General features: G+C 62.2%; 5 protein-coding genes across 7 annotated transcripts; all 5 read left to right on the top strand.

Moving 5' to 3' along the window:
- Positions 1-636: 636 nt before the first annotated feature.
- Positions 637-4,187, top strand: LOC128949990 (class II histocompatibility antigen, B-L beta chain-like). The gene is made up of 5 exons (XM_054294881.1): positions 637-746; positions 1,221-1,490; positions 3,094-3,378; positions 3,944-4,050; positions 4,154-4,187. The coding sequence occupies exons 1-5, from the start codon at positions 662-664 to the stop codon at positions 4,160-4,162; spliced, it is 756 nt and encodes a 251-aa protein (XP_054150856.1). The 5' UTR covers positions 637-661; the 3' UTR covers positions 4,163-4,187.
- A 1,125-nt stretch (positions 4,188-5,312) lies between these two features.
- On the top strand, positions 5,313-17,672 carry LOC128949983 (class II histocompatibility antigen, B-L beta chain-like). Of its 3 annotated transcripts, none has more exons than XM_054294874.1 (6): positions 5,313-5,423; positions 5,897-5,969; positions 15,149-15,342; positions 16,541-16,825; positions 17,386-17,492; positions 17,596-17,672. In XM_054294874.1, the coding sequence occupies exons 1-6, from the start codon at positions 5,339-5,341 to the stop codon at positions 17,602-17,604; spliced, it is 753 nt and encodes a 250-aa protein (XP_054150849.1). In that variant the 5' UTR covers positions 5,313-5,338; the 3' UTR covers positions 17,605-17,672. The 3 variants fall into 3 exon arrangements, with proteins under 3 accessions (XP_054150849.1, XP_054150848.1, XP_054150847.1); XM_054294873.1 differs by having other exon boundaries at positions 5,897-6,135; positions 15,312-15,342; XM_054294872.1 differs by lacking the exons at positions 15,149-15,342; positions 16,541-16,825; positions 17,386-17,492; positions 17,596-17,672 and adding exons at positions 7,410-7,694; positions 8,195-8,301; positions 8,404-8,488 and having other exon boundaries at positions 5,897-6,166.
- On the top strand, positions 9,579-13,515 carry LOC128949987 (class II histocompatibility antigen, B-L beta chain-like). The gene is made up of 5 exons (XM_054294877.1): positions 9,579-9,688; positions 10,166-10,435; positions 12,392-12,676; positions 13,177-13,283; positions 13,387-13,515. Exons 1-5 carry the CDS (start codon positions 9,604-9,606, stop codon positions 13,393-13,395), a joined length of 756 nt encoding a protein of 251 aa, XP_054150852.1. The 5' UTR covers positions 9,579-9,603; the 3' UTR covers positions 13,396-13,515.
- A 1,125-nt stretch (positions 17,673-18,797) lies between the features above and the next one.
- Positions 18,798-21,928, top strand: LOC128949985 (class II histocompatibility antigen, B-L beta chain-like). The gene is made up of 5 exons (XM_054294875.1): positions 18,798-18,882; positions 19,232-19,501; positions 20,848-21,132; positions 21,634-21,740; positions 21,844-21,928. Exons 1-5 carry the CDS (start codon positions 18,798-18,800, stop codon positions 21,850-21,852), a joined length of 756 nt encoding a protein of 251 aa, XP_054150850.1. The 3' UTR covers positions 21,853-21,928.
- A 1,114-nt stretch (positions 21,929-23,042) lies between these two features.
- On the top strand, positions 23,043-26,716 carry LOC128949991 (class II histocompatibility antigen, B-L beta chain-like). Its single transcript, XM_054294882.1, has 5 exons — positions 23,043-23,127; positions 23,603-23,872; positions 25,625-25,909; positions 26,472-26,578; positions 26,681-26,716. The coding sequence occupies exons 1-5, from the start codon at positions 23,043-23,045 to the stop codon at positions 26,687-26,689; spliced, it is 756 nt and encodes a 251-aa protein (XP_054150857.1). The 3' UTR covers positions 26,690-26,716.
- Positions 26,717-27,789: the final 1,073 nt, after the last annotated feature.

Here is a 27,789-nt window from a genome sequence, read left to right as displayed (position 1 = left end):
TTAATTAGTAGTAAGTAATTTCCTTTACACCATTGTTTATAAAACTGTGTTTCTAAAGCTCAGAGGGACAAAGGGATCCGAACAAGAAATTCCAGCGATTCCCAGAACCGGGACCTTCACAAAACCCCACCTTGCCCCCCCAAAATCGGGGGCGGGAGCAGGGTCGGGGCCAGCAGCGGCAGCAGCCGGGGGAGGCTCCGCGCTCCGTCCGTGGCGCTCCGGGCACACCGGGCAGGGTCGGTGCTGCTGCCAGGAACGCGGATCCGAACTGGGGGCACTGAGAACGGGGGAGCAGCAGCCCAAAAAGCGCTCAGGCAATGGGAGAGCGGAGTTGATTGAGGCCGGGTAGAGGGTGTTGGCGGGTAGAGGGTTAATAAATTGAGCTCGCTAAGAAACTCTGGCGAATCAGAAAAAAGACCAGATATGGTCGCTAGTTGCTGGGTAGAGGGTCTGGAAATCGGGCTCCAAACGAACCGGCCAATTGGAGAGGGCAAAAATCACTTCGGCCAATTAAAGAGAGGCCCAAAAAAACCCCAACCAATGAAAGCGCGGCCAAAAACCACGCCCGACCAATCAGGGAGCGCGTCCCTCATGACCCCGCGCCGCTCCGGGGTGGTTCTCGCAGTGGAGCGCGGTTGGTTCGGGGCGGCGGTCGCTGGCCATGGGGCTCGGGGCGGCAGCCGGGGCCCTGCTGGTGGCACTGGGGGTGCTGGGAGCCCCCCCGGGTGCGGGCGCGGAGCTCTCGGGTGAGCGGGGGGCGGGAGGCGCTGGGCCAGGGGGGGAGAAGGGGGAAAAGGGGGCGAAGGGGGGAGGCCGGAATGGAGGGGGAGGAGGAGGGGACCCCCCAAAGGGAGAGCGGGAGGGGCTGAGGGGTGGGGGGAGGGGAGGGAGGGGTGGGCGAGGGTGGGGAAGGGGGGACAAAGGGAGGGGAGACCCCAAAACTGAGCGGGAGGGGGCTGGGGATTCGGGGATTAGTGGGAAAATGGGGAAATGGGAGCCCAAAAGTGATTTGGGGAGCGGCCGGAGGTGGGAGGGGAGAGGATGGGGAAGGGGAAATGGGGGAAGGGCGGCAAAGAGGAAGCGGCAGGAGGGCAGGAGGGTCCCATGGCGGCCGTGGGGCACAGGGGATGCTGAGTGGGGATCCGGGGTGGGCCCGGAGCTCTGGGGGTGCTGCTGGGGGTGCTGGGGGGGCACCGCTGAGCTGTGTGCTGCACTCACAGGGGTGTTCCAGGAGCTGGGAACGTCCGAGTGTTACTTCATTAACGGCACGGAGAAGGTGAGGTACGTGCAGAGGTACATCTACAACCGGCTGCAGTACGCGATGTTCGACAGCGAAGTGGGGCACTACGTGGGGTTCACCCCCTATGGGGAGGTGAATGCCAAGCGCTTGAACAGCGACCCGGCTGAACTGGAGTACAGACGAAATGAGGTGGACAGGTACTGTCGGGTCAGCTACGAGGTGTCCACCCCGTTCATCACAGAGCGCCGAGGTCAGCGCGGGGCAGAGCGTGTCCCCTCGGGCCCTGCCCTGCCAGTGACCATCCCAGTCAATCCCAGTCCCTTCCAGTATATTCCCAGTCCCCTGACAGTCCACCCCAGTCCCTCCAAGAATATTCCCAGTGCCATCCAGTCCCTCCCAGCCCATTCCCAGCCCCTGCCAGTCAAGTACAGTCAATCCCAGTCCATTCTCAATCCGTTCCCCGTCCATGCCAGTCCCTCCCAGTCTATTCCCAATTCAATCCCAGTTCACTCTCAGACACCCACCCACTCTCCAAGTAACCCCGATCCCCGCCCACCTCTTTCAGCGCCACCCCACATCCTCCCAGTCTATTCCCAGTCCATCCCAGTCGCTCCCAGACGCTCCTAGTCCTTTCTCAGTCCATCCCAGTTCATTCCCAGTCCCGCCTTGTGCTATCACAGTGCCATCCCACTCATCTCAGCCCGTTCCCATCCTTCCCAGTTTATTCCCAGTGCCTCCCAGTCCCTCCAAGTGTATTCCCAGTCCATCAAGTGCATCCCAGTCCATCACAGTCCGTTTCCATTCGATCGCAGTCCATTTCCAGTCAGCCCCAGTCCCTCCCACTGCCCCCCCCCGCGCCATCATTTCAGCGACGCGTGAAGCCGACGCTTCTCAGCCAATCAGATTGCGTCTCTGTGATGACTCCCCTGTTGCCAGGCAGACCCGCAGCGCGAGTGCCCCGCGCTGGACTCGGCCTCCCAGTGCGGCGCGCTTCATTCCCAGTTCCTCCCAGTGCCACCAAAATCCCTCCCAGTGCCATCCCAGTCTCTCCCAGACCATCTCCAATTCCTCTCCAGTCCCTCCCAGTCCGTTTCCAGTCTCTTCCCAGTTCATTCCCAGTTCACTCTCAGACCTCCACTCTCTCTCCGAGTTCCACCCATTCCCTCCCATCTCTCTCAGTGCAACCCAATAAATCCTAGTCCCTCCCAGTCCACCTCAGTTCATTCCCAGTTCCTCCCAGTCTCATCCAGACCCTCCAAATCAATTCCCAGTCTATTCCCAGTACATTCCCAGTTTATTTCCAGACCTCCACCCTCTGTCCCAGTATCGCCCATGCGCTCCCACTTCTCTCAGTACCACCCAAGTCTGTCCCAGTCTATTCCCAGTGCCTCCCAGTATATTGCCAATGCATCCCACTCCCTCCCAATGCTATTCCCAGTCCTTCCAAGTCCCTCAAAGCTAATTCCCAGTTGATTTCCTGTTCATTCCCAGTTCATTGCCAGACCTGCACCCTCCCTGCAGTGCCCCCCATCCCCACTCACCTCTCCCAGACCTTCCCAATCCACACCACTCCCTCCCATTCCATTCCCCGTTCATCCCATTCCCTTCCCAATCCATTCCGATTCCATTCCCATTCTCTCCCAGTCGAATCCCAGTCCCCCCTATTTCATTCCCAGTCAATCCCAGTCCATCCCAGTCCCCCCCAGTCCATTCCCAGTCCATCCCAGTCCCTCCCAGTCCATTCGAGTCCATTCTCAGTCCTTCCCCAGCCCAGCCCTCCCCTCTCTCTCCCACTGCCCCCCAGCTGATCCCAGTGTGTCCCCGCTCTCTCTCTCTCTCTCTGTCTCTGCCAGTGCCCCCCAGCGTGTCCATCTCGCTGGTGCCCGCCTCGAGATCCCAGCCCAGCCCCGGCCGCCTGCTGTGCTCCGTGATGGATTTCTACCCCGCTGCCATCCAGGTGAGGTGGTTCCAGGGCCAGCAGGAGCTGTCGGAGCACGTGGTGGCCACGGACGTGGTGGCCAACGGGGACTGGAGCTACCAGCTGCTGGTGCTGCTGGAAACGCCGCCCCGGCGCGGGCTGAGCTACAGCTGCCAGGTGGAGCACGTCAGCCTGGAGCAGCCGCTGAGGCGGCACTGGGGTACGGGGGAGCCCCTGGGGGCGCTGGCAGAGGCGCTGGGCTGTGCTGGGAGGCACTGGGAGGGAGGTGGAGAGAGGCGGGCTGGGAGTGGGAGAGGGGCTGGGGGCTGGGCAAGGGCTGGGCAGGGGTTTGGGGGATGCTGGGGAGGGTGGGAGGATGGGGCTGGGGGGGTGCTGGTGGGCGCTGGGAGGGAGTTTGGGGGCGCTGGTTGTGACTGGGAGGGAGTTTGGGGGTGCTGGTGGGCACGGGGAGGGAGTTTGGGGGCACTGGGTGTGACTGGGAGGGGGTTTGGGGGTGCTGGGAGTGACTGGGAGGGAGTTTGGGGGTGCTGGGTGTGACTGGGAGGGAGTTTGGGGGTGCTGGGGCGCTGGGTGGCAACTGGGAGGGGGCTGTTGGATGCCGAGAGGGACGGGAGGGGCTTTGGTGGCTCCTGTCGAGGCACAAAAGGGATCGGGGGAGGTTTCAGGGGGTCCTGGCTGGGCCGGGGGCCACAGGGAGGGGGCCGGGAGGGGCTGGGGGTGTTGCCGAGAGGTTTTGGGGGCGCTGAGCCCTGCGGACCCCGCAGAGATGGCGCCGGACGCCGGCCGCAGCAAGATGCTGACGGGCATCGGGGGCTTGGTCTTGGGCTCGGTCTTCGTGGCGCTGGGGCTCGGCTTCTACGTGCGCAAGAAGGTGAGGGCGGGTGCCGGGGGCGGCGTGGCCGCCGTGGCGGAGCCCCGTGCGCGCTCCCGCCGGGGCCCCCAGCCCGGTGTCACCCCCTTTTCTGTGCCCACAGAGCTCCTGAGGCGGCGGCGGCCGCAGCCCCTCCCGGCGGGCTCGGGCCCGGCCGGGACCCCCCGCTCCGTCCCCGCTGCGCTGATTCTGGGGGGGGTCCCGTGTCCCCCCCAGCGCCGCTGGCGCTCTGCCCCCGCCCAGTGCCCGCTGCCAGCGCTCCCAATAAAGCTTCCCAGCTGGGCCCGGGGCCGTTTGTTGGGGGGCGCTGGGGAGGGGTCTGGGGGCGCGGGGGGCGATGGGACGGATTTGGGCAAAGGGAGGGGGAGAAAGAGTGGGGGCTGGGCCCGGCGGGAGCGGGAGGAGGAGGAGGAGGAGGAGGAGGAGCTGGGATTATGTAGGAGAAGGGAGGAGGAGGAACCCTAAAGAAAAAGACGGACAGATGAAGTCGAGCGGGCAGAGGAGGACGACCCGAAACGGATTGAATTTAAATAATATTTTCCAAATTTTATAGAAGTAATAAATACAAAAGTTGGTATTATAGTAAAAATTTCTTTGATAGGATTTAGGTTTACACAACTTTAATATAACTTAATTAGTAGTAAGTAATTTCCTTTGCACCATTGTTTATAAAAATGTGTTTTAAAGCGGAGCGGGACAAAGGGATCCGAACAAAAAATTCCAGGGATTCCCAGAACCGAGACTCCCCCAAAACCCCACCTTGGCCCCCCAAAATCGGCGGCAGTGTCAGGGCCAGCAGCGGCAGCAGCCGGGGGAGGCTCCGCGCTCCGTCCGTGGCGCTCCGGGCACACCGGGCAGGGTCGGTGCTGCTCCCAGGAACGCGGATCCGAACTGGGGGCACTGGGAACGGGGGAGCAGCACCCCAAAAAGCGCTCAGCCAATGGGAGAGCGGAGTTTAATGAGGCCGGGTAGAGGGTGTTGGCGGGTAGAGGGTTAAAAAATTGAGCTCCCAAAGAAATTCTGGCGAATCAGAAAAAGGATCGGAAATTGAGTCATCAGTTCCTGGGTAGAGGGTCTGGAAACTCGCACCCCGGACGGAACCGGCCAATTAGAGAGCCCAAAAATCACTTCGGCCAATTAAAGACAGGCATAAAAAACCTCCAACCAATGAAAGCACTGCCAAAAACCACGCCCGCCCAATCAGGGAGCGCGTCCCTCATGACCCCGCGCCGCTCCGGGCTGGTTCTCGCAGTGGAGCGCGGTTGGTTCGGGGCGGCGGTCGCTGGCCATGGGGCTCGGGGCGGCAGCCGGGGCCCTGCTGGTGGCACTGGGGGTGCTGGGAGCCCCCCCGGGTGCGGGCGCGGAGCTCTCGGGTGAGCGGGGGGCGGGAGGCGCTGGGCCAGGGGGGGAGAAGGGGGAAAAGGGGGCGAAGGGGGGAGGCCGGAATGGAGGGGGAGGAGGAGGGGACCCCCCAAAGGGAGAGCGGGAGGGGCTGAGGGGTGGGGGGAGGGGAGGGAGGGGTGGGAGAGGGTGGGGAAGGGGGAAAAGGGGAGGGGGAACCCCAAAAATGAGCGGAGGGGGCTGGGGATTGGGGGATTAGTGGGAAAATGGGGAAATGGGAGCCCAAAAGTGATTTGGGGAGCGGCCGGAGGTGGGAGGGGAGAGGATGAGGAAGGGGAAATGGGGGAAGGGCGGTAATGAGGAAGCGGCAGCGCGGGCAGGAGGGTCCCATGGCGGCCGTGGGGCACAGGGGGTGCGGAGTGGGGATCCGGGGTGGGCCCGGAGCTCTGGGGGTGCTGCTGGGGGTGCTGGGGGGGCACTGCTGAGCTGTGTGCTGCACTCACAGGGGTGTTCCAGTTCATGGGATCGTCCGAGTGTCACTTCATTAACGGCACGGAGAAGGTGAGGTTCGTGCAGAGGTACATCTACAACCGGCAGACCTGGGCGATGTTCGACAGCGACGTGGGGCACTTCGTGGGGTTCACCCCACTTGGGGAGAGGAATGCCAAGTACTGGAATAGCAACCCGGTAATTATGGAGAGGCTACGGACTTCGGTGGACTGGCTCTGCCGGGTCAGCTACGAGGTGTCCACCCCGTTCCTCACGGAGCGTCGAGGTCAGCGCGGGGCAGAGCGTGTCCCCTCGGGCCCTGCCCTGCCAGTGACCATCCCACTCAATCCCAGTCCCTTCCTGTATATTCCCAGTTTCCTCACAGTCCAGCCCAGTCCATTCCCAGTCCCTCCAAGTATATTCCCACTGCCATCCAGTCCCTCCCAGCCCATTCCCAGCCCCTCCCAGTCAAGCACAGTCCATCCCAGTCCATTCTCAATCCGTTCCCCGTCCATCCCAGTCCCTCCCAGTCTATTCCCAGTTCAATCCCAGTTCACTCTCAGACACCCACCCACTCTCCAAGTAAACCCGATCCCCGCCCACCTCTCTCAGTGCCAACCCACATCCTCCCAGTCTATTCCCAGTCTATCCGAGTCGTTCCCAGTCCTTTCCCAATCCGTCCCAGTCCATTCCCAGTCTCGCCTTGTGCCATCCCAGGGCCATCCCACTCATACTCAGCCCATTTCCAGTCCATTCCCAATCCCTCCCAGTTCATTCCCAGTGCCTCCCAGTCCCTCCAAGAGTATTCCCAGTCCATCAAGTCCATGGCAGTCCCTCCCAGTCCATCCGAGTCCCTCCCGGTGCCCCCCCTCGCGTCCAATTCTGCGACGCGTGAAGCTGCCGCTTTTCAGCCAATCAGATCTCGTCTCTGCCACGACTCCCCTGTTGCCAGGCAGACCCGCAGCGCCGAGGGCCCCGCGCTGGACTCGGCCTCCCAGTGCAGCGCACTTCATTCCCAGTTCCTCCCAGTGCCACCCAGATCCCTCCCAGTGCCATCCCAGTCCCTCCCAGACCACCTCCAGTTCCTCCCCAGTCCCTCCCAGTACATTTCCAGTCTTTTCCCATTTCATTCGCAGTTCATTCTCAGACCTCCACCCTCTCTCCCAGTGCAACCCCATCCCCTCCCACATCTCCCAGTGGCACTCAACTCCATCCCAGTCAATCCTAGTCTCTCCCAGTCCATTCCCAGTCCATTCCCAGTCCCTCCCCGTCCTTGCCAGTCCATTCCAAATAAATCCCAGTCCATCCACAGTGCACCCCAGTAGATTCGCACTCCCTCTCAGTCAATCACAAGTCACCTCCCAGTCCATTCCTGTCCCAGCCCGGTCCATCCCAGTCCCTCCCAGCCCCTCCCAGTCTATTCCCAGTCCCTCCCCAGCCCAGCCCAGCCCTCCCCTCTCTCTCCCAGTGCCACCCAGCTGATCCCAGTGTGTCCCCGCTCTCTCTCTCTCTCTCTCTGTCTCTGCCAGTGCCCCCCAGCGTGTCCATCTCGCTGGTGCCCGCCTCGAGCTCCCAGCCCGGCCCCGGCCGCCTGCTCTGCTCCGTGATGGATTTCTACCCTGCTGCCATCCAGGTGAGGTGGTTCCAGGGCCAGCAGGAGCTGTCGGAGCACGTGGTGGCCACCGACGTGGTGGCCAACGGGGACTGGAGCTACCAGCTGCTGGTGCTGCTGGAAACGCCGCCCCGGCGCGGGCTGAGCTACAGCTGCCAGGTGGAGCACGTCAGCCTGGAGCAGCCGCTGAGGCGGCACTGGGGTACGGGGGAGCCCCTGGGGGCGCTGGCAGAGGCGCTGGGCTGTGCTGGGAGGCACTGGGAGGGAGGTGGAGAGAGGCGGGCTGGGAGTGGGAGAGGGGCTGGGGGCTGGGCAAGGGCTGGGCAGGGGTTTGGGGGATGCTGGGGAGGGTGGGGTGGGGTTGGGGGGTGCTGGTGGGTACTGGGAGGGAGTTTGGGGGCGCTGGGTGTGACTGGGAGGGAGTTTGGGGGCGCTGGGTGTGACTGGGAGGGAGTTTGGGGGACCCGGGTGTGACTGGGAGGGAGTTTGGGGCTCCTGGGGCGCTGGGGCGCAACTGGGAGGGGGCTGTGGGATGCTGAGAGGGGCGGGAGGGGCTTTGGTGGCTCCTGTTGAGGCCCAAAAGGGATCGGGGGGAGGTTTCAGGGGGTCCTGGCTGAGCCGGGGGCCACAGGGAGGGCGCTGGGAGGGGCTGGGGGTGTCGGCGAGAGGTTTTGGGGGCGCTGAGCCCTGCGGACCCCCCAGAGATGGCGCCGGACGCCGGCCGCAGCAAGATGCTGACGGGCATCGGGGGCTTGGTCTTGGGCTCGGTCTTCGTGGCGCTGGGGCTCGGCTTCTACGTGCGCAAGAAGGTGAGGGCGGGTGCCGGGGGCGGCGTGGCCGTCGTGGCGGAGCCCCGTGCGCGCTCCCGCCGGGCCCCCAGCCCGGTGTCACCCCCTTTTCTGTGCCCACAGAGCTCCTGAGGCGGCGGCGGCCGCAGCCCCTCCCCGTGGGCTCGGGCCCGGCCGGGACCCCCCGCTCCGTCCCCGCTGCGCTGATTCTGGGGGGGTCCCGTGTCCCCCCCAGCGCCGCTGGCGCTCTGCCCCCGCCCAGTGCCCGCTGCCAGCGCTCCCAATAAAGCTTCCCAGCTGGGCCCGGGGCCGTTTGTTGGGGGGCGCTGGGGAGGGGTCTGGGGGGACGGGGGGCGATGGGACGGATTTGGGCAGAGGGAGGGGGAGAAAGGGTGGGGGCTGGGCCCGGGGGGAGCGTGGGGAGGAGGAGGAGGAGGAGGAGGAGGAGGAGGAGGAGGAAGAGCTGGGATTATATAGGAGGAGGGAAGAGGAGGAACCCCAAAGCAAAAGACGGACAGATGAAGTCGAGCGGGCAGAGGAGGACGACTCGAATAGGATTGAATCTAAATAATATTTTCCATATTTTATAGAAGTAATAAATAAAAAAGTTGGTATTATAGTAAATATTACTTTGATAGGATTTAGGTTTACCCAACTTTAATGTAACTTAATTAGTAGTAAGTAATTTCCTTTACACCATTGTTTATAAAACTGTGTTTCTAAAGCGGAGCGGGACAAAGGGATCCGAACAAGAAATTCCAGCGATTCCCAGAACCGGGACCCCCCCAAAACCCCACCTTGACCCCCAGAATCAGGGGCAGGGTCAGGGCCAGCAGCGGCAGCAGCCGGGGGAGGCTCCGCGCTCCGTCCGTGGCGCTCCGGGCACACCGGGCAGGGTCGGTGCTGCTGCCAGGAACGCGGATCCGAACTGGGGGCACTGGGAACGGGGGAGCAGCACCCCAAAAAGCGCTCAGCCAATGGGAGAGCGGAGTTTAATGAGGCCGGGTAGAGGGTGTTGGCGGGTAGAAGATTAAAAAATTGAGCTCGCTGAGAAATACTGGCCAATCAGAAAAAAGATCGTAAAGGAGTCATCAGTTGCTGGGCAGAGGGTCTGAAAATCGGGCTCCAAACTCACCGGCCAATTAGAGAGCGCAAAAATCACTTCGGCCAATTAAAGAGAGGCAAGAAAAAACCCCCAACCAATGAAAGCGCTGCCAAAAACCACGCCCGACCAATCAGGGAGCGCGTCCCTCATGACCCCGCGCCGCTCCGGGCTGGTTCTCGCAGTGGAGCGCGGTTGGTTCGGGGCGGCGGTCGCTGGCCATGGGGCTCGGGGCGGCAGCCGGGGCCCTGCTGGTGGCACTGGGGGTGCTGGGAGCCCCCCCGGGTGCGGGCGCGGAGCTGTCGGGTGAGCGGGGGGCGGGAGGCGCTGGGCCAGGGCGGGAGAAGGGGGAAAAGGGGGCGAAGGGGGGAGCCCGGAATGGAGGGGGAGGAGGAGGGGTCCCCCCAAAGGGAGAGCGGGAGGGGCTGAGGGGTGGGGGGAGGGGAGGGAGGGGTTGGAGAGGGTGGGGAAGGGGGAAAAGGGGAGGGGGGACCCCAAAACTGAGCGGGAGGGGGCTGGGGATTGGGGGATTGGTGGGAAAATGGGGAAATGGGAGCCCAAAAGTGATTTGGGGAGCGGGCAGAGGTGGGAGGGGAGAGGATGAGGTAGGGGAAATGGGGGAAGGGCGGCAAAGAGGAAGCGGCAGCGCGGGCAGGAGGGTCCCATGGCGGCCGTGGGGCACAGGGGGTGCGGAGTGGGGATCCGGGGTGGGCCCGGAGCTCTGGGGGTGCTGCTGGGAGTGCTGGGAGGGCACCCGCTGAACTCTGTGTGCTGCACTCATAGGGGTGCTCCAGTTCATGGGAAGCCGCGAGTGTCACTTCATTAACGGCACGGAGAAGATTATGTTCGTGGACAGGTACATCTACAACCGGGTGCAGTTTGCGATGTTCGACAGCGACGTGGGGCACTTCGTGGGGTTCACCCCCTTTGGGGAGAAACAGGCCCAGTACTGGAACAGCGACCCGGGTAGTCTGGATCACGCACGGACTGCGGTGGACTGGTACTGCCGGCCCAACTACGAGGCGTCCCGCCCGTTCATCACGGAGCGCCGAGGTGAGCGCGGGGCAGAGCGTGTCCCCTCGGGCCCTGGCCTGCCAGTGACCATCCCAGTCAATCCCAGTCCCTACCAGTCCCTTCCAGTCCATTCCCTGTCCAGTCTCAATTCATCCTAGTCTATACCTCTCTCTCCCAGTCTCTCCCAATCCCTCCAGTCCATTCTGAGTCCCTTCCAGTCCATTCCCACTTTGTCCCATTCCATCCCAGTCCCACCCAGTCTGTTCCCAGTCCATTCCCAGTCCCCTCCAAGTCCATTCCCAGTCCCATCCAAGATCATCCCAGTCCATTCCCTGGCCATTCCCATTCCATCACAGTCTATCTCGTTCTTTCCCAGTCCCTCTCAGTCCATGCCAATCCTCCAGTCCATTCCCAGTTCATCCCAGTCCCTCCGAGTCCTTCCCATTTCATTCCTAGTCCATCCAAGTCCATTCCCATTTCACTCTCTGACTTCCACACTCTCTCCCAGTGCCGAGTTCCCCTCCCATCTTTCTCAGTGCAACTCCAGTCCATTCCCAGTGCCTCCCACTCCGTCGCAGTCCCACCCAGCCCCTCCAACTCAATTCCCAGTCTATTCCCAGTCCATTCCCAGTTCACTCTCAGATCTCCACACACTCTCTCAGTAACCCCCATCCCCTCCCACCTCTCTCAGTGCTAACCCAGTTCCTCCCAGTCTATTCCCAGTCCATCCCAGTCGCTCCTACTCCTTTCCCAGTCCATCCCCGTCCATTCCCAGTCCAACCCTCTGCCATCCCACTCATATTCAGCCCATTCCCAGCCCATTCCCATCCCTCCCAGTTAAATCCCAGTGCCTCCCAGTCCCTCCAAGTGTATTCCCAGTCCATCAAGTCCACCCCAGTCCATCCCAGTCCATTTCCAGTCAGCCCCAGTCCCTCCCAGTGCCCCCCTGCGCGTCCATTTCAGTGACGCGTGAAGCTGACGCTTCTCAGCCAATCAGAACTCGCCGGTTCACGACTCCCCTGTTGCCAGGCAGACCCGCAGCGCCGAGTGCCCCGCGCTGGACTCGGCCTCCCAGCGCCGCGCGCTTCATTCCCAGTTCCTCCCAGTGCCACCAAAATCCCTCCCAGTGCCATCCCAGTCCCTCCCAGACCATCTCAAATTGCTCCCCCCAGTCCCTCCCAGTCCATTTCCAGTCTGTTCCCAATTCATTCCCAGTTCACTCTCAGACCTCCACTCTCTCTCCGAGTTCCAGCCATTCCCTCCCATCTCTCCCAGTGTCAACCCAATAAATCCCAGTCCCTCCCAGTCCTCCCCAGTTCATTCACAGTCCATTCTCAGTCCCACCTAGACCCTCCAACTCAATTCCCAATCTATTCCCAGTTCATTCCCAGTTTATTTCCACACCTCCACCCTCTGTCCCAGTACACCCCATCCCCTCCCACTTCTCTCAGTATCACCCAAGTCTCTCCCAGTCTATTCCCAGTGCCTCCCAGTATATTGCCAGTCCATCCCAGTCCCTCCCAATGCTATTCCCAGTCCTTCCAACTCCCTCCAAGCTAATTCCCAGTTGATTTCCAGTTCATTCCCAGTTCATGGCCAGACCTGCACCCTCCCTGCAGTGCCCTCTATCCCCACTCACCTTTCCCAGAATTTCCCAATCCACACCAGTCCCTCGCGATCCACTTCCGGTTCATCCCAGTCCACCCCTGTCCATCCCCAATCAATCACAGTCCATCCCCAGTCCACCCCAGTGGATTCCCAGTCCCTCTCAGTCAATTTCAAGTCACCGCTCAGTCCATTCCTGGTCCACCCCAATCCATCCCAGTCCCTACCAGTCCATTCCCAGTTCCTCCCAGTGCTCCCAGTCCATTCGCAGTCCGTCCCAGTCCCTCCCAGTCCATCCCAGTCCCTCCCAGCCCTCCCCTGTCTCTCCCAGTGCCCCCCAGCTGATCCCAGTGTGTCCCCGCTCTCTCTCTCTCTCTCTGTCTCTGCCAGTGCCCCCCAGCGTGTCCATCTCGCTGGTGCCCGCCTCGAGCTCCCAGCCCGGCCCCGGCCGCCTGCTCTGCTCCGTGATGGATTTCTACCCTGCTGCCATCCAGGTGAGGTGGTTCCAGGGCCAGCAGGAGCTGTCGGAGCACGTGGTGGCCACGGACGTGGTGGTCAACGGGGACTGGAGCTACCAGCTGCTGGTGCTGCTGGAAACGCCGCCCCGGCGCGGGCTGAGCTACAGCTGCCAGGTGGAGCACGTCAGCCTGGAGCAGCCGCTGAGGCGGCACTGGGGTACGGGAGAGCCCCTGGGGGCGCTGGCAGAGGCGCTGGGCTGTGCTGGGAGGCACTGGGAGGGAGGTGGAGAGAGGCGGGCTCGGAGTGGGAGAGGGGCTGGGGGCTGGGCAAGGGCTGGGCGGGGATTTGGGGGATGGTGGGGAGGGTGGGATGGGGTTGGGGGGTGCTGGTGGGTACTGGGAGGGAGTTTGGGGGTACCGGGTGTGAATGGGAGGGAGTTTGGGGGTGCTGGGTGTGACTGGGAGGGAGTTTGGGGACGCTGGGTGTGACTGGGAGGGAGTTTGGGGGTCCTGGGGCGCTGGGGGGCAACTGGGAGGGGGCTGTGGGATGCCGAGAGGGACGGGAGGGGCTTTGGTGGCTCCTGTCGAGGCCCAAAAGGGATCGGGGGGAGGTTTCAGGGGGTCCTGGACGGGCCGAGGGCCACAGGGAGGGCGCTGGGAGGGGCTGGGGGTGTCGGCGAGAGGTTTTGGGGGCGCTGAGCCCTGCGGACCCCCCAGAGATGGCGCCGGACGCCGGCCGCAGCAAGATGCTGACGGGCATCGGGGGCTTGGTCTTGGGCTCGGTCTTCGTGGCGCTGGGGCTCGGCTTCTACGTGCGCAAGAAGGTGAGGGCGGGTGCCGGGGGCGGCGTGGCCGCCGTGGCGGAGCCCCGTGCGCGCTCCCGCCGGGGCCCCCGGCCCGGTGTCACCCCCTTTTCTGTGCCCACAGAGCTCCTGAGGCGGCGGCGGCCGCAGCCCCTCCCCGTGGGCTCGGGCCCGGCCGGGACCCCCCGCTCCGTCCCCGCTGCGCTGATTCTGGGGGGGTCCCGTGTCCCCCCCAGCGCCGCTGGCGCTCTGCCCCCGCCCAGTGCCCGCTGCCAGCGCTCCCAATAAAGCTTCCCAGCTGGGCCCGGGACCGTTTGTTGGGGGGCGCTTGGGAGGGGTCTGGAGGGGCGGGGGGCGATGGGACGGATTTGGGCAAAGGGAGGGGGAGAAAGGGTGGGGGCTGGGCCCGGGGGGAGCGGGAGGAGGAGGAGGAGGAGGAGGAGGAGAAGGAGAAGGAGAAGGAGAAGGAGAAGGAGAAGGAGAAGGAGAAGGAGAAGGAGAAGGAGAAGGGGAAGGATTTGGTGGGAGTAGAAGTGTGGAGGGAGGAGGAGGAACCCAAACAAGGGGGAGGAGAGAGGAAGAGGACCGGCCCAAAGAGCACGAACCTAAAGGGATTAATTTTAATCAATACGTTTGATAATTTTAGTGGTATTAAATCAATAAATTAGTGCTATAATAATGTTACAATATTATAATGTAGGTTTACATAATTTCATTACTATTGAAATTCTAGTTAATAATTTCCTTGACTACAGGGTTAATATAATTGTGTTTCCAAACCGGAGCGGTACAAAGGGATACGAACAGAAAATTCCAGCGCACCCCAAATGCGGGACCCCTCCAAAATCCCCTCCCTGGACCCCAAAAATCGGGGGCAGGGTCAGGGCCAGCAGCGGCAGCAGCCGGGGGAGGCTCCGCGCTCCGTCCGTGGCGCTCCGGGCACACCGGACAGGGTCGGTGCTGCTCCCAGGAACGCGGATCCGAACTGGGGGCACTGGGAACGGGGGAGCAGCACCCCAAAAACCCCTCAGCCAATGGGAGAGCGGAGTTTAATGAGGCCGGGTAGAGGGTTTTGGCGGGTAGAGGGTTAATAAATTGAGCTCCCTAAGAAATTCTGGCGAATCAGAAAAAAGAGCAGAACTTGGTCACTAGTTGCTAGGTAGAGGGTCTGGAAATCGGGCTTCAAACTCACCGGCCAATGAGAGAGCGCAAAAATCACTTCGGCCAATTAAAGAGAGGTCAAAAAAAACCCCAACCAATGAAAGCACTGACAAAAACCATGCCCGACCAATCAGGGAGCGCGTCCTTCATGACCCCGCGCCGCTCCGGGCTGGTTCTCGCAGTTGAGCGCGGTTGGTTCGGGGCGGCGGTCGCTGGCCATGGGGCTCGGGGCGGCAGCCGGGGCCCTGCTGGTGGCACTGGGGGTGCTGGGAGCCCCCCCGGGTGCGGGCGCGGAGCTGTCGGGTGAGCGGGGGGCGGGAGGCGCTGGGCCAGGGGAGGGAGAAGGGGGAAAAGGGGAGGGGAGACCCCAAAACTGAGCGGGAGGGGGTGGGGATTGGGGGATTGGTGGGAAAATGGGGAAATGGGAGCCCAAAAGTGATTTGGGGAGCGGGCGGAGGTGGGAGGGGAGAGGATGAGGAAGGGGAAACGGGGGAAGGGCGGCAAAGAGGAAGCGGCAGCGCGGGCAGGAGGGTCCCATGGCGGCCGTGGGGCACAGGGAGTGCGGAGTGGGGATCCGGGGTGGGCCCGGAGCTCTGGGGGTGCTGCTGGGGGTGCTGGGGGGGCACCGCTGAGCTGTGTGCTGCACTCACAGGGGTGCTCCAGGAGTTGGTAAAGCAGGAGTGTCACTTCTTTAACGGCACGGAGAAGGTGAGGTACGTGGTGAGGGCCATCTACAACCGGCTGCAGGACTTGATGTTCGACAGCGACGTGGGGCACTACGTGGGGTTCACCTCCTTGGGGGAGAGAATCGCCCAGCGCTGGAACAGCGACCCGGCCATACTGGAGAACGCACGGGCTCAGGTGGACAGGTGCCGGTACAACTACGAGGCGTCCCGCCCGTTCAGCGTGGAGCGCCGAGGTGAGCGCCGGGCAGAGCGTGTCCCCTCGGGCCCTGCCCTGCCAGTGACCATCCCAGTCAATCCCAGTCCCTACCAGTCCTTCCAGTATATTCCCAGACCCTCCCACACCTTTTCACGTCCCGTCCAAATCCATTCCAGTCCATCCCCAGTCCATCCCACTGTCTTCCAATTCCTCCCAATCCCTCCAGTCCATCCCTAGTTCCTCCGTCCATTCCCAGTTCATTCCCAGTTCTTTCTCTGACTTCCACACTGTCTCGCTTTGCTGTGTACGCCTCCCATCTTTCTCGGTGCCACTCCAGTCCTTCCCAGTTCCTCCCAGTCCATCCCAGTCCCTGCCACCCCCTACAACTCAATTCCCAGTGTATTCCGAGTTCATTCCCAGCTCAATCTCAGATCTCCTCCCACTCTCACAGTACCCCCCATGCCCTCCCACCTGTCTCATTGCCCCCCCAGTTCCTCCCAGTCCATTCCCAGTCCATCCCAGTCGCTCCTAGTCCTTTCCCAGTCCATCCCAGTTCATTCCCAGTCCCACCTTTTACCATCCCAGTGCCATCCCACCCACATTAAGCCCATTCCCAGTCCATTCCCCATCCCTCCCAGTTCATTCCCAGTGCCTCCCAGTAACTCCAAGTGTATTCCCAGTTCATCAAATCCAGCACAGTCCCTCCCAGCCCATCCCAGTCCATTTCCAGTTAGCCCCAGTCTCTCCCAGTGCCCCCCCGCGCGTCCATTTCAGCGACGTGTGAAACCGACGCTTCTCAGCCAATCAGAATTCGCCGCGTAATGACTCACCTGTTGCTAGGGAGATCCGCAGCGCCGACTGCCCCGCGCTGGACTCGGCCTCCCAGCGCCGCGCGCTTCATTCCCAATTCCTCCCAGGGCCGGCAAAATCCCTCCCAGTGCCATCCCAGTCCCTCCCAGACCATCTCCAATTCCTCCCCAGTCCCTCCCAGTCCATTTCCAGTCTGTTCCCAGTCCATTCCCAGTTCACTCTCAGACCTCCACCCTTTCTCCCACTTCCGCCATTTCTCCTATCTCTCTTAGTGTCACCCCAGTTCCTCCCAGTCTATTCCCAGTCCCTCCCAGTCCGTCCCAGTCCACTCCCAGCCCACCCAGCCCTCCCCTCTCTCTCCCAGTGCCCCCCAGCTGATCCCAGTGTGTCCCCGCTCTCTCTCTCTCTCTCTCTGTCTCTGCCAGTGCCCCCCAGCGTGTCCATCTCGCTGGTGCCGGCCTCGAGCTCCCAGCCCGGCCCCGGCCGCCTGCTCTGCTCCGTGATGGATTTCTACCCTGCTGCCATCCAGGTGAGGTGGTTCCAGGGCCAGCAGGAGCTGTCGGAGCACGTGGTGGCCACGGACGTGGTGGCCAACGGGGACTGGAGCTACCAGCTGCTGGTGCTGCTGGAAACGCCGCCCCGGCGCGGGCTGAGCTACAGCTGCCAGGTGGAGCACGTCAGCCTGGAGCAGCCGCTGAGGCGGCACTGGGGTACGGGGGAGCCCCTGGGGGCGCTGGCAGAGGCGCTGGGCTGTGCTGGGAGGCACTGGGAGGGAGGTGGAGAGAGGCGGGCTGGGAGTGGGAGAGGGGCTGGGGGCTGGGCAAGGGCTGGGCAGGGGTTTGGGGGGTGCTGGGGAGGGTGGGATGGGGTTGGGAGTTGCTGGTGGGCACTGGGAGGGAGTTTGGGGGCGCTGGTTGTGACTGGGAGGGAGTTTGGGGGCGCTGGGTGTGACTGGGAGGGAGTTTGGGTGTGCTGGGTGTGACTGGGAGGGAGTTTGGGGGCGCTGGGTGTGACTGGGTGGGAGTTTGGGGGCGCTGGGTGTGACTGGGAGGGAGTTTGGGGCTCCTGGGGCGCTGGGGGCAACTGGAGGGGGCTGTGGGATGCTGAGAGGGACGGGAGGGGCTTTGGTGGCTCCTGTTGAGGCCCAAAAGGGATCGGGGGGAGGTTTCAGGGGGTCCCGGCCGGGCCGGGAGCCACAGGGAGGGCGCTGGGAGGGGCCGGGGGTGTCGGCGAGAGGTTTTGGGGGCGCTGAGCCCTGCGGACCCCGCAGAGATGGCGCCGGACGCCGGCCGCAGCAAGATGCTGACGGGCATCGGGGGCTTGGTCTTGGGCTCGGTCTTCGTGGCGCTGGGGCTCGGCTTCTACGTGCGCAAGAAGGTGAGGGCGGGTGCCGGGGGCGGCGTGGCCGCCGTGGCGGAGCCCCGTGCGCGCTCCCGCCGGGGCCCCCAGCCCGGTGTCACCCCCTTTTCTGTGCCCACAGAGCTCCTGAGGCGGCGGCGGCCGCAGCCCCTCCCCGCGGGCTCGGGCCCGGCCGGGACCCCCCGCTCCGTCCCCGCTGCGCTGATTCCGGGGGGGTCCCGTGTCCCCCCCAGCGCCGCTGGCGCTCTGCCCCCGCCCAGTGCCCGCTGCCAGCGCTCCCAATAAAGCTTCCCAGCTGGGCCCGGGGCCGTTTGTTGGGGGGCGCTGGGGAGGGGTCTGGGGGGGCGGGGGGCGATGGGACGGATTTGGGCAAAGGGAGGGGGAGAAAGGGTGGGGGCTGGGCCCGGGGGGAGCGGGAGGAGGAGGAGGAAGAGGAGGAGAAGGAGGTGGAGGAGCCGGAGAAGGATTTGGTGGGAGTAGAAATGTGGAGGGAGGAGGAGGAACCCAAAGAAGAGGAAGGAGAGCACAAGAGGACCGGCCGAAAGAGGATGACCCGAACGGGATTAATTTTAATCAATACATTTAATATTTTAGTAGTATTAAATATATAAATTAGTGCTATAATAATGTTACAATATTATAATGTAGGTTTACATAATTTCATTACAATTTAAATAGTAGTAAATAATTTCCACACTTAATATAAATGTGTTTCCAAAGTGGAGCGGTACAAAGGGGTACGAACAGAAAATTCCAGCGAACCCCAAATCCAGTACCCCCCCCAAAAGCCCCTCCCTTTGGACCCCCAAAATCGGGGGCAGGGTCAGGGCCAGCAGCGGCAGCAGCCGGGGGAGGCTCCGCGCTCCGTCCGTGGCGCTCCGGGCACACCGGGCAGGGTCGGTGCTGCTCCCAGGAACGCGGATCCGAACTGGGGGCACTGGGAACGAGGGAGCAGCAGCCCAAAATGCGCTCAGCCAATGGGAGAGCGGAGTTTAATGAGGCCGGGTAGAGGGTGTTGGCGGGTAGAGGATTAATAGTTTGAGCTCCTGAAGAAATTCTGGCCAATCAGAAAAAGGAGCGGAAATTGAGTCACCAGTTGCTGGGTAGAGGGTCTGAAAATCGGGCTCCAAACGAACCGGCCAATTAGAGAGCGCAAAAATCACTTCGGCCAATTAAAGAGAGGCCAAAAAAACTCCAAACCAATAAAAGCGCTGCCAAAAACCACGCCCGACCAATCAGGGAGCGCGTCCCTCATGACCCCGCGCCGCTCCGGGCTGGTTCCCGCAGTTGAGCGCGGTTGGTTTGGGTCGGCGGTCGCTGGCCATGGGGCTCGGGGCGGCAGCCGGGGCCCTGCTGGTGGCACTGGGGGTGCTGGGAGCCCCCCCGGGTGCGGGCGCGGAGCTGTCGGGTGAGCGGGGGGCGGGAGGCGCTGGGCCAGGGGAGGGAGAAGGGGGAAAAGGGGAGGGGAGACCCCAAAACTGAGCGGGAGGGGCTGGGGATTGGGGGATTGGTGGGAAAATGGGGAAATGGGAGCCCAAAAGTGATTTGGGGAGCGGGCGGAGGTGGGAGGGGAGAGGATGTGGAAGGGGAAATGGGGGAAGGGCGGCAAAGAGGAAGCGGCAGCGCGGGCAGGAGGGTCCCATGGCGGCCGTGGGGCACAGGGGGTGCGGAGTGGGGATCCGGGGTGGGCCCGGAGCTCTGGGGGTGCTGTTGGGGGGTGCTGGGGGGCACCGCTGAGCTGTGTCCTGCACTCACAGGGGTGTTCCAGAAGGTGCAAAAGTCCGAGTGTCACTTCATTAACGGCACGGAGAAGGTGAGGTTCGTGGAGCGGCACATCTACAACCGGGAGCAGGACGCGATGTTCGACAGCGACGTGGGGCACTACGTGGGGTTCACCCCCTATGGGGAGAGAAATGCCAAGTACTGGAACAGTGACCTGGCTAAACTGGAGTACAAACGGGCTCAGGTGTACAGGTACTGTCGGCACAACTACCCGATTGTTGCGCCGTTCAGCGTGGAGCGCCGAGGTGAGCGCGGGGCAGAGCGTGTCCCCTCGGGCCCTGCCCTGCCAGTGACCATCCCAGTCAACCCAGTCCCTACCAGCCCATTCCAGTATATTCCCAGACTTTCCCATCCCATTCCCATTCCATCCCCGTCTCTCCTACTCCCTCCAGTCCCTCTCAGTCCATCCCAGTCCCTCCAGTCCATCCCCAGTTCCTCCCGCTCCATTCCCAGTTTGTTCCAATCCATACTCATTCCATCCCAAGTCGCTCCGAGTCACTCCCAGCCCATTCCCAGTTCCTCCCATTCCATCCAAGTCCATTCCCAGTTCATCCTCCGAGTTCCACCCTCTCTCCCAGTCCCGAGTACCCCGCCTATCTTTCTCAGTGCCACTCAGGTCCTTACCAGTGCCCCCAGTCCCACCCATCCCCTCCAACTCAATTCCCAGTCTATTTCCAGTTCATTCCCAGTTCAATCCCACACCGCCACCCACTCTCTCAGTACCCCCCATCCCCTCCCACCACTCTCAGTGCCACCTCAGTTCTTCCCACTCGATTCCCTCTCGCTCCCAGCCGCTCCTAGTCTTTTCCCAGTTCCTCCCAGTCACTCCCAGTCCCACCTTGGACCATCTTAGTGCCATCCCACTCATACTCAGCCCATTCCCAGTCAATTTCCCATCCCGCCCAGTTCATTCCCAGAGCCTCCCATTCCCTCCAAGTGTATTCCAAGTCCATCCCAGTCCATCCCAGTCCGTTTCCAGTCCATCCCAGTCCATTTCCAGTCAGCCCCAGTCCCTCCCAGTTCCCGCCCGCGCGTCCATTTCAGCGACGCGTGAAGCTGACGCTTCTCAGCCAATCAGATCGCGTCTGTCTGATGACTCTCCTGTTGCCAGGCAGACCCGCAGCGCCGAGTGCCCCGCGCTGGACTCGGCCTCCCAGCGCCGCGCGCTTCATTCCCAGTTCCTCCCAGTGCCATCCCAGTCTCTCCAAAACCATCTCAAATGCCTCCACAGTCCCTCCCAGTCCATTTCCAGTCTGTTCCCAGTTCATTCCCAGTTCACTCTCAGACCCCCACCCTCTCTCCCACTTCCCCTATTTCTCCCATCTCTCTTAGTGTCACCCCAGTTCCTCCCAATCCATTCCCTGTTCCACCCAGTGTCTCCTCAGCCCCTTCTACTCTATTCCCAATCCATTCCCAGTCCCTCCCAGTCCAATCCCAATCTCTCCCAGTCCATCCCAGTCCAACCCAGTCCCTCCCAGTCCATTCCCAGTCCCTCCCCAGCCCAGCCCAGCCCTCCCCTGTCTCTCCCAGTGCCCCCCAGCTGATCCCAGTGTGTCCCCGCTCTCTCTCTCTCTCTCTCTGTCTCTGCCAGTGCCCCCCAGCGTGTCCATCTCGCTGGTGCCCGCCTCGAGCTCCCAGCCCGGCCCCGGCCGCCTGCTGTGCTCCGTGATGGATTTCTACCCTGCTGCCATCCAGGTGAGGTGGTTCCAGGGCCAGCAGGAGCTGTCGGAGCACGTGGTGGCCACGGACGTGGTGGCCAACGGGGACTGGAGCTACCAGCTGCTGGTGCTGCTGGAAACGCCGCCCCGGCGCGGGCTGAGCTACAGCTGCCAGGTGGAGCACGTCAGCCTGGAGCAGCCGCTGAGGCGGCACTGGGGTACGGGGGAGCCCCTGGGGGCGCTGGCAGAGGCGCTGGGCTGTGCTGGGAGGCACTGGGAGGGAGGTGGAGAGAGGCGGGCTGGGAGTGGGAGAGGGGCTGGGGGCCGGGCAAGGGCTGGGCAGGGGTTTGGGGGATGCTGGGGAGGGTGGGATGGGGTTCGGAGGGTGCTGGTGGGTACTGGGAGGGAGTTTGGGGGCGCTGGGTGTGACTGGGAGGGAGTTTCGGGGCGCTGGGTGTGACTGGGAGGGAGTTTGGGGGTGCTGGGTGTGACTGGGAGGGAGTTTGGGGGTCCTGGGGCGCTGGGGGGCAACTGGGAGGGGTCTGTGGGTTGCTGAGAGGGACGGGAGGGGCTTTGGTGGCTCCTGTTGAGGCCCAAAAGGGATCGGGGGGAGGTTTCAGGGGGTCCTGGCCGGGCCGGGGGCCACAGGGAGGGCGCTGTGAGGGGCTGGGGGTGTCGGCGAGAGGTTTTGGGGGCGCTGAGCCCTGCGGACCCCGCAGAGATGGCGCCGGACGCCGGCCGCAGCAAGATGCTGACGGGCATCGGGGGCTTGGTCTTGGGCTCGGTCTTCGTGGCGCTGGGGCTCGGCTTCTACGTGCGCAAGAAGGTGAGGGCGGGTGCCGGGGGCGGCATGGCCGCCGTGGCGGAGCCCCGTGCGCGCTCCCGCCGGGGCCCCCGGCCCGGTGTCACCCCCTTTTCTGTGCCCACAGAGCTCCTGAGGCGGCGGCGGCCGCAGCCCCTCCCCGTGGGCTCGGGCCCGGCCGGGACCCCCCGCTCCGTCCCCGCTGCGCTGATTCTGGGGGGGTCCCGTGTCCCCCCCAGCGCCGCTGGCGCTCTGCCCCCGCCCAGTGCCCGCTGCCAGCGCTCCCAATAAAGCTTCCCAGCTGGGCCCGGGGCCGTTTGTTGGGGGGCGCTGGGGAGGGGTCTGGGGGGGCGGGGGGCGATGGGACGGATTTGGGCAAAGGGAGGGGGAGAAAGGGTGGGGGCTGGGCCCGGGGGGAGCGGGAGGAGGAGGAGGAAGAGGAGGAGAAGGAGGTGGAGGAGCCGGAGAAGGATTTGGTGGGAGTAGAAATGTGGAGGGAGGAGGAGGAGCCCAAAGAAGAGGAAGGAGAGCGGAAGAGGACCGGCCGAAAAAGGATGACCGGAACGGGACTAATTCTAATCAATACATTTAATATTTTTAGTAGCATTAAATATATAAATTAGTGCTATAATAATGTTACAATATTATAATGTAGGTTTACATAATTTCATTACAATTTAAATAGTAGTAAATAATTTCCACAGTTAGTATAACTGTGTTTCCAAATAGGAGCGGTACAAAGGGATACGAACAGAAAATTCCAGCGAACCGCAAATGCGGGACCCCCCCAAAATCCCCTCCCTGGACTCCAAAAATCGGGGGCAGGGCCAGCAGCGGCAGCAACAGCAACCGGGGGAGGCTCCGCGCTCCGTCCGTGGCACTCCGGGCACACCGGGCAGGGTCGGTGCTGCTCCCAGGAACGCGGATCCGAACTGGGGGCACGGGGAACGGGGGAGCAGCACCCCAAAAAGCGCTCAGCCAATGGGAGAGCGGAGTTGAATGAGGCCGGGTAGAGGGTGTTGGCGGGTAGAGGGTTAATAAATTGAGCTCGCTAAGAAATTCTGGCGAATCAGAAAAAAGATAGAAAAAGAGTCATCAGTTGCTGGGTAGAGGGTCTGAAAATCGGGCTCCAAACGAACCGGCTAATTAGAGAGCGCAAAAATCACTTCGGCCAATTAAAAAGAGGCCAGAAAAAACCCCAACCAATGAAAGCGCGGCCAAAAACTACGCCCGACCAATCAGGGAGCGCGTCCCTCATGACCCCGCGCCGCTCCGGGCTGGTTCTCGCAGTGGAGCGCGGTTGGTTCGGGGCGGCGGTCGGTGGCCATGGGGCTCGGGGCGGCAGCCGGGGCCCTGCTGGTGGCACTGGGGGTGCTGGGAGCCCCCCCGGGTGCGGGCGCGGAGCTGTCGGGTGAGCGGGGGGCGGGAGGCGCTGGGCCAGGGGGGGAGAAGGGGGAAAAGGGGGCGAAGGGGGAGGCCGGAATGGAGGGGGAGGAGGAGGGGACCCCCCAAAGGGAGAGCGGGAGGGGCTGAGGGGTGGGAGGAGGGGAGGGAGGGGTGGGAGAGGGTGGGGAAGGGGGAAAATGGGGCGGGGGGACCCCAAAAGTGAGCGGGAGGGGGGCTGGGGATTGGGGGATTGGTGGGAAAATGGGGAAATGGGAGCCCAAAAGTGATTTGGGGAGCGGCCGGAGGTGGGAGGGGAGAGGATGAGGAAGGGGAAATGGGGGAAGCGCGGCAAAGAGGAAGCGGCAGCGCGGGCAGGAGGGTCCCATGGCGGCCGTGGGGCACAGGGGGTGCGGAGTGGGGATCCGGGGTGGGCCCGGAGCTCTGGGGGTGCTGCTGGGGGTGCTGGGGGGGCACCGCTGAGCTGTGTGCTGCGCTCACAGGGGTGTATCAGTACTTTGCAAAGTTCGAGTGTCACTTCATTAACGGCACGGACAAGGTGAGGTACGTGCTGAGGGCCGTCTACAACCGGGAGCTTTTCGTGATGTTCGACAGCGAAGTGGGGCACTTCGTGGGGTTCACCCCCGATGGGGAGAAACAGGCCCAGTACTCGAACAGTGATCCGGCGTTAATGGAGCGCATGCGGACTGCGGTGGACTGGCTCTGCCGGCACAACTACGCGATTGTTGCCCCTTTCAGCGTGGAGCGCCGAGGTGAGCGCGGGGCAGAGCGTGTCCCCTCGGGCCCTGCCCTGCCAGTGACCATCCCAGTCAATCCCAGTCCCTACCAGTCCCTTCCAGTATATTCCCAGACCCTCCCAGTCCATTCCCGTTCCATCCCAGTCTATCCAGCTCTCTCCCAGTCTCTCTCACTCCATCCCAATCCCTCAAGTCCATTCCCAGTTCGTCACCGTCTATTCCCATTCCCTCCCAAGTCCCTCCTGGTCAGTCTCAGTCCATCCCAGTCCCTCCCAGTTCTTCCCAGTCCATCCTAGTCCCACCCACCGCCTCCAATTCAATTCCCAGTCTATTCCCAGTTGATTCCCAGTTCACTCTCAGATCTCCTCCCATCTCGCTCAGTGCCATCCAAGTTCCTGACAGTCCATCCCAGTCGCTCCTAGTCGTTTCCCAGTCCATCCCAGTTCATTCCCCATCCCGCCCAGTTCATTCCCAGTGCCTGACAGTCCCTCCCAGTGCCCCCCCGCCACCCCATCATTTCAGCGACGAGGGAAGCAGACGCTTTTTAGCCAATCAGATCGCGTATCACTGATGACTCACCTGTTGCCAGGCAGATCCGCAGCGCCGAGTGCCCAGCGCTGGACTCGGCCTCCCAGCGCCGCGCGCTTCATTCCCAGTTCCTCCCAGTGCCACCAAAATCCCTCCCAGTGCCATCCCAGTCCCTCCCAGACCATCCCAAATACCTCCCCACTCCCTCCCAGTCCGTTTCCAGTCTCTTCCCAGTTCATTCCCAGTTCATTCTCAGACTTCCACCCTCTCTCCCAGTTCCACCCATTCCCTCCCATCTCCCTCAGTGCCACCCCAATAAGTCCCAGTCCCTCCCAGTCCACTCCAGTCCATTCCCAGTCCTTCCCATTCCAACCCACACCGTCCAAATCTATTCCCAGTCTATTCCCAGTTCATTCCCAGTTTATTTCCAGACCTCCACCCTCTGTCCCAGTACCCCCCATTCCCTCCCACTTCTCTCAGTACCACCCATGTCTATCCCAGTCTATTCCCAGTGCCTCCCAGGATATTGCCAATCCATCCCAGTCCCTCCCAATGCTATTCCCAGTCCTTCCAACTCCGTCCAAACTAATTCCTAGTTGATTTCCAGTTCATTCCCAGTTCATCGCCACACCCCCATGCCCACTCCCAGTGCCCCCATCTACATTCGCCTCTCCCAGACCTTCCAAATCCACACCAGTCCATCCCAATCCATTCCCAGTTCATCCCAGTCCACACCAGTCCATCCCCAATCCGTCCTACTCCATCCCCAGTCCCTTCCCAGTCCCTCCCAGTTCATTCTCAGTCCTTCCCAGTCCATTTCCAATCAGTCCCAGTTGCTCCCAGTCCATCCCCATTCCATTCCCACTCCCTCCCAGTCCCTCCCAGCACCGCCCAGTCCTTCCCAATCCATTCCCAGTTCATTCCCAGTCCCTCCCAGTCCATTCCCAGTCCCTCCCCAGCCCACCTCAATTCATTCCCAATCCATCCCAGTCCTGCCAAGTCTCATCCAGACCCTCCAAATCCATTCCCAGTCTATTCCCAATTCACTCCCAGACCTTCACCCTCTTTCCCAGTGCCCCCCAATCTCCTCTCACCTCTCTCAGTGCCACCCCTGCTCCTCCCAGTCCATTCCCAGTCCCTCCCAGCCCAGCCCTCCCCTCTCTCTCCCAGTGCCCCCCAGCTGATCCCAGTGTGTCCCCGCTCTCTCTCTCTCTCTCTCTCTCTGTCTGTCTCTGCCAGTGCCCCCCAGCGTGTCCATCTCGCTGGTGCCCCCCTCGAGGCCCCAGCCCGGCCCCGGCCGCCTGCTGTGCTCCGTGATGGATTTCTACCCTGCTGCCATCCAGGTGAGGTGGTTCCAGGGCCAGCAGGAGCTGTCAGAGCACGTGGTGGCCACGGACGTGGTGGCCAACGGGGACTGGAGCTACCAGCTGCTGGTGCTGCTGGAAACGCCGCCCCGGCGCGGGCTGAGCTACAGCTGCCAGGTGGAGCACGTCAGCCTGGAGCAGCCGCTGAGGCGGCACTGGGGTACGGGGGAGCCCCTGGGGGCGCTGGCAGAGGCGCTGGGCTGTGCTGGGAGGCACTGGGAGGGAGGTGGAGAGAGGCGGGCTGGGAGTGGGAGAGGGGCTGGGGGCTGGGCAAGGGCTGGGCAGGGGTTTGGGGGATGCTGGGGAGGGTGGGATGGGGTTGGAGGGTGCTGATGGGAACTGGGAGGGAGTTTGGGGGTCCCGGGTGTGACTGGGAGGGAGTTTGGAGGTGCTGGGTGTGACGGGGAGGGAGTTTGGGTGTGCTGGGTGTGACTGGGAGGGAGTTTGGGGATTCTGGGTGTGACTGGGAGGGAGTCTGGGGGTGCTGGGAGTGACTGGGAGGGAGTTTGGGGGTCCTGGGGCGCTGGGGGGCAACTGGGAGGGGGCTGTGGGATGCTGAGAGGGACGGGAGGGGCTTTGGTGGCTCCTGTCGAGGCCCAAAAGGGATCGGGGGGAGGTTTCAGGGGGTCCCGGCTGGGCCGGGGGCCACAGGGAGGGCGCAGGGAGGGGCTGGGGGTGTCGGCGAGAGGTTTTGGGGGCGCTGAGCCCTGCGGACCCCCCAGAGATGGCGCCGGACGCCGGCCGCAGCAAGATGCTGACGGGCATCGGGGGCTTGGTCTTGGGCTCGGTCTTCGTGGCGCTGGGGCTCGGCTTCTACGTGCGCAAGAAGGTGAGGGCGGGTGCCGGGGGCGGCGTGGCCGCCGTGGCGGAGCCCCGTGCGCGCTCCCGCCGGGCCCCCAGCCCGGTGTCACCCCCTTTTCTGTGCCCACAGAGCTCCTGAGGCGGCGGCGGCCGCAGCCCCTCCCCGCGGGCTCGGGCCCGGCCGGGACCCCCCGCTCCGTCCCCGCTGCGCTGATTCTGGGGGGGTCCCGTGTCCCCCCCAGCGCCGCTGGCGCTCTGCCCCCGCCCAGTGCCCGCTGCCAGCGCTCCCAATAAAGCTTCCCAGCTGGGCCCGGGGCCGTTTGTTGGGGGGCGCTGGGGAGGGGTCTGGAGGGGCGGGGGGCGATGGGACGGATTTGGGCAAAGGGAGGGGGAGAAAGGGTGGGGGCTGGGCCCGGGGGGAGCGGGAGGAGGAGGAGGAGGAGGAGCAGCAGCACCAGAACCCCGCGGTTTCCCCCCCCCCCAGATCTGCAGCCCCCCCGGCCCCGTCAGCATCGCCCCCTCCCCACATCCCTCAGTGAGCGCGGAGGGGAACTCAGCCCTTATTAAAAATCACTAATTAATATAAAATAACTAAGAAAAGTTTTATTTTCACAACACTTTATTTAATATATGAATATAATAGCAATAAAAATAGCAATAGCAATACTAATAGTAATAATAATAATAATATTAATAATAATAATAATATAGTTTAATAGTAGTGTTAATAAATTACCTAATTATTTAAGAATTTCAAATAAATTATTTTTAAAATTTTTATTAATTTTTAATAATGATTTTAACTTCATAACTAAATAATTTAATATTTTAAATACATTTCTTTTAAAATCCCTTAATAATAATAATTCGATTTTATTAAATATAAGAGTAATAAATATATTAATTTTTTATAACTAAAAAACTTTAATATATGAAAATATCTTTATAATTTACATTTATATAATCTTTAAATAATTTTAAAAGTACTTAATAATTCCCTTGCCCCCTCGTTAATACAATTGTGTTTCTGTCCCGCTCCCTCCTCACGGCCGCGTTCCCTGACGGTTCCTGGGGGATCTCAGAGTGCAAAACCCGACACGGCCCAGGGGGGTTTGCAGTGAGAATCCAAACAAATGCAAATTTATTGAAACAACCGCAGCAAAACGCGCTGGGGAGGATTTGGGGAAAAAAGGGGAAAATAAGGAGAAGAGGGAGGGAGAGAAAAGAAAATGTAGAACA

Source organism: Melozone crissalis, unplaced genomic scaffold (assembly GCF_028551555.1).
Source record: "Melozone crissalis strain CALT ecotype California unplaced genomic scaffold, PUWL_Pcris_2 ptg000363l_1, whole genome shotgun sequence".
NCBI classification, from domain to species: domain Eukaryota; kingdom Metazoa; phylum Chordata; class Aves; order Passeriformes; family Passerellidae; genus Melozone; species Melozone crissalis.
Note: the sequence above shows the minus strand (reverse complement) of the source record. Positions and strands in the feature narration are given on the sequence as shown.

What these genes read in the sequence shown, in the direction of transcription:
- LOC128949990 (XM_054294881.1), top strand. Translation starts at nt 662, where the DNA reads ATGGGGCTCGGGGCGGCAGCCGGGGCCCTGCTGGTGGCACTGGGGGTG. An exon ending in GTTCATCACAGAGCGCCGAG is followed by an intron (nt 1,491 to 3,093) that starts GTCAGCGCGGGG and finishes TGTCTCTGCCAG; the next exon opens with TGCCCCCCAGCGTGTCCATC. An exon ending in GCCGCTGAGGCGGCACTGGG is followed by an intron (nt 3,379 to 3,943) that starts GTACGGGGGAGC and finishes CGGACCCCGCAG; the next exon opens with AGATGGCGCCGGACGCCGGC.
- LOC128949983 (XM_054294873.1), top strand. Translation starts at nt 5,339, where the DNA reads ATGGGGCTCGGGGCGGCAGCCGGGGCCCTGCTGGTGGCACTGGGGGTG. An exon ending in TGCGGGCGCGGAGCTCTCGG is followed by an intron (nt 5,424 to 5,896) that starts GTGAGCGGGGGG and finishes CTGCACTCACAG; the next exon opens with GGGTGTTCCAGTTCATGGGA. An exon ending in TCTGCCGGGTCAGCTACGAG is followed by an intron (nt 6,136 to 15,311) that starts GTGTCCACCCCG and finishes TACAACTACGAG; the next exon opens with GCGTCCCGCCCGTTCAGCGT.
- LOC128949987 (XM_054294877.1), top strand. Translation starts at nt 9,604, where the DNA reads ATGGGGCTCGGGGCGGCAGCCGGGGCCCTGCTGGTGGCACTGGGGGTG. An exon ending in TGCGGGCGCGGAGCTGTCGG is followed by an intron (nt 9,689 to 10,165) that starts GTGAGCGGGGGG and finishes CTGCACTCATAG; the next exon opens with GGGTGCTCCAGTTCATGGGA. An exon ending in GTTCATCACGGAGCGCCGAG is followed by an intron (nt 10,436 to 12,391) that starts GTGAGCGCGGGG and finishes TGTCTCTGCCAG; the next exon opens with TGCCCCCCAGCGTGTCCATC.
- LOC128949985 (XM_054294875.1), top strand. Translation starts at nt 18,798, where the DNA reads ATGGGGCTCGGGGCGGCAGCCGGGGCCCTGCTGGTGGCACTGGGGGTG. An exon ending in TGCGGGCGCGGAGCTGTCGG is followed by an intron (nt 18,883 to 19,231) that starts GTGAGCGGGGGG and finishes CTGCACTCACAG; the next exon opens with GGGTGTTCCAGAAGGTGCAA. An exon ending in GCCGCTGAGGCGGCACTGGG is followed by an intron (nt 21,133 to 21,633) that starts GTACGGGGGAGC and finishes CGGACCCCGCAG; the next exon opens with AGATGGCGCCGGACGCCGGC.
- LOC128949991 (XM_054294882.1), top strand. Translation starts at nt 23,043, where the DNA reads ATGGGGCTCGGGGCGGCAGCCGGGGCCCTGCTGGTGGCACTGGGGGTG. An exon ending in TGCGGGCGCGGAGCTGTCGG is followed by an intron (nt 23,128 to 23,602) that starts GTGAGCGGGGGG and finishes CTGCGCTCACAG; the next exon opens with GGGTGTATCAGTACTTTGCA. An exon ending in GCCGCTGAGGCGGCACTGGG is followed by an intron (nt 25,910 to 26,471) that starts GTACGGGGGAGC and finishes CGGACCCCCCAG; the next exon opens with AGATGGCGCCGGACGCCGGC.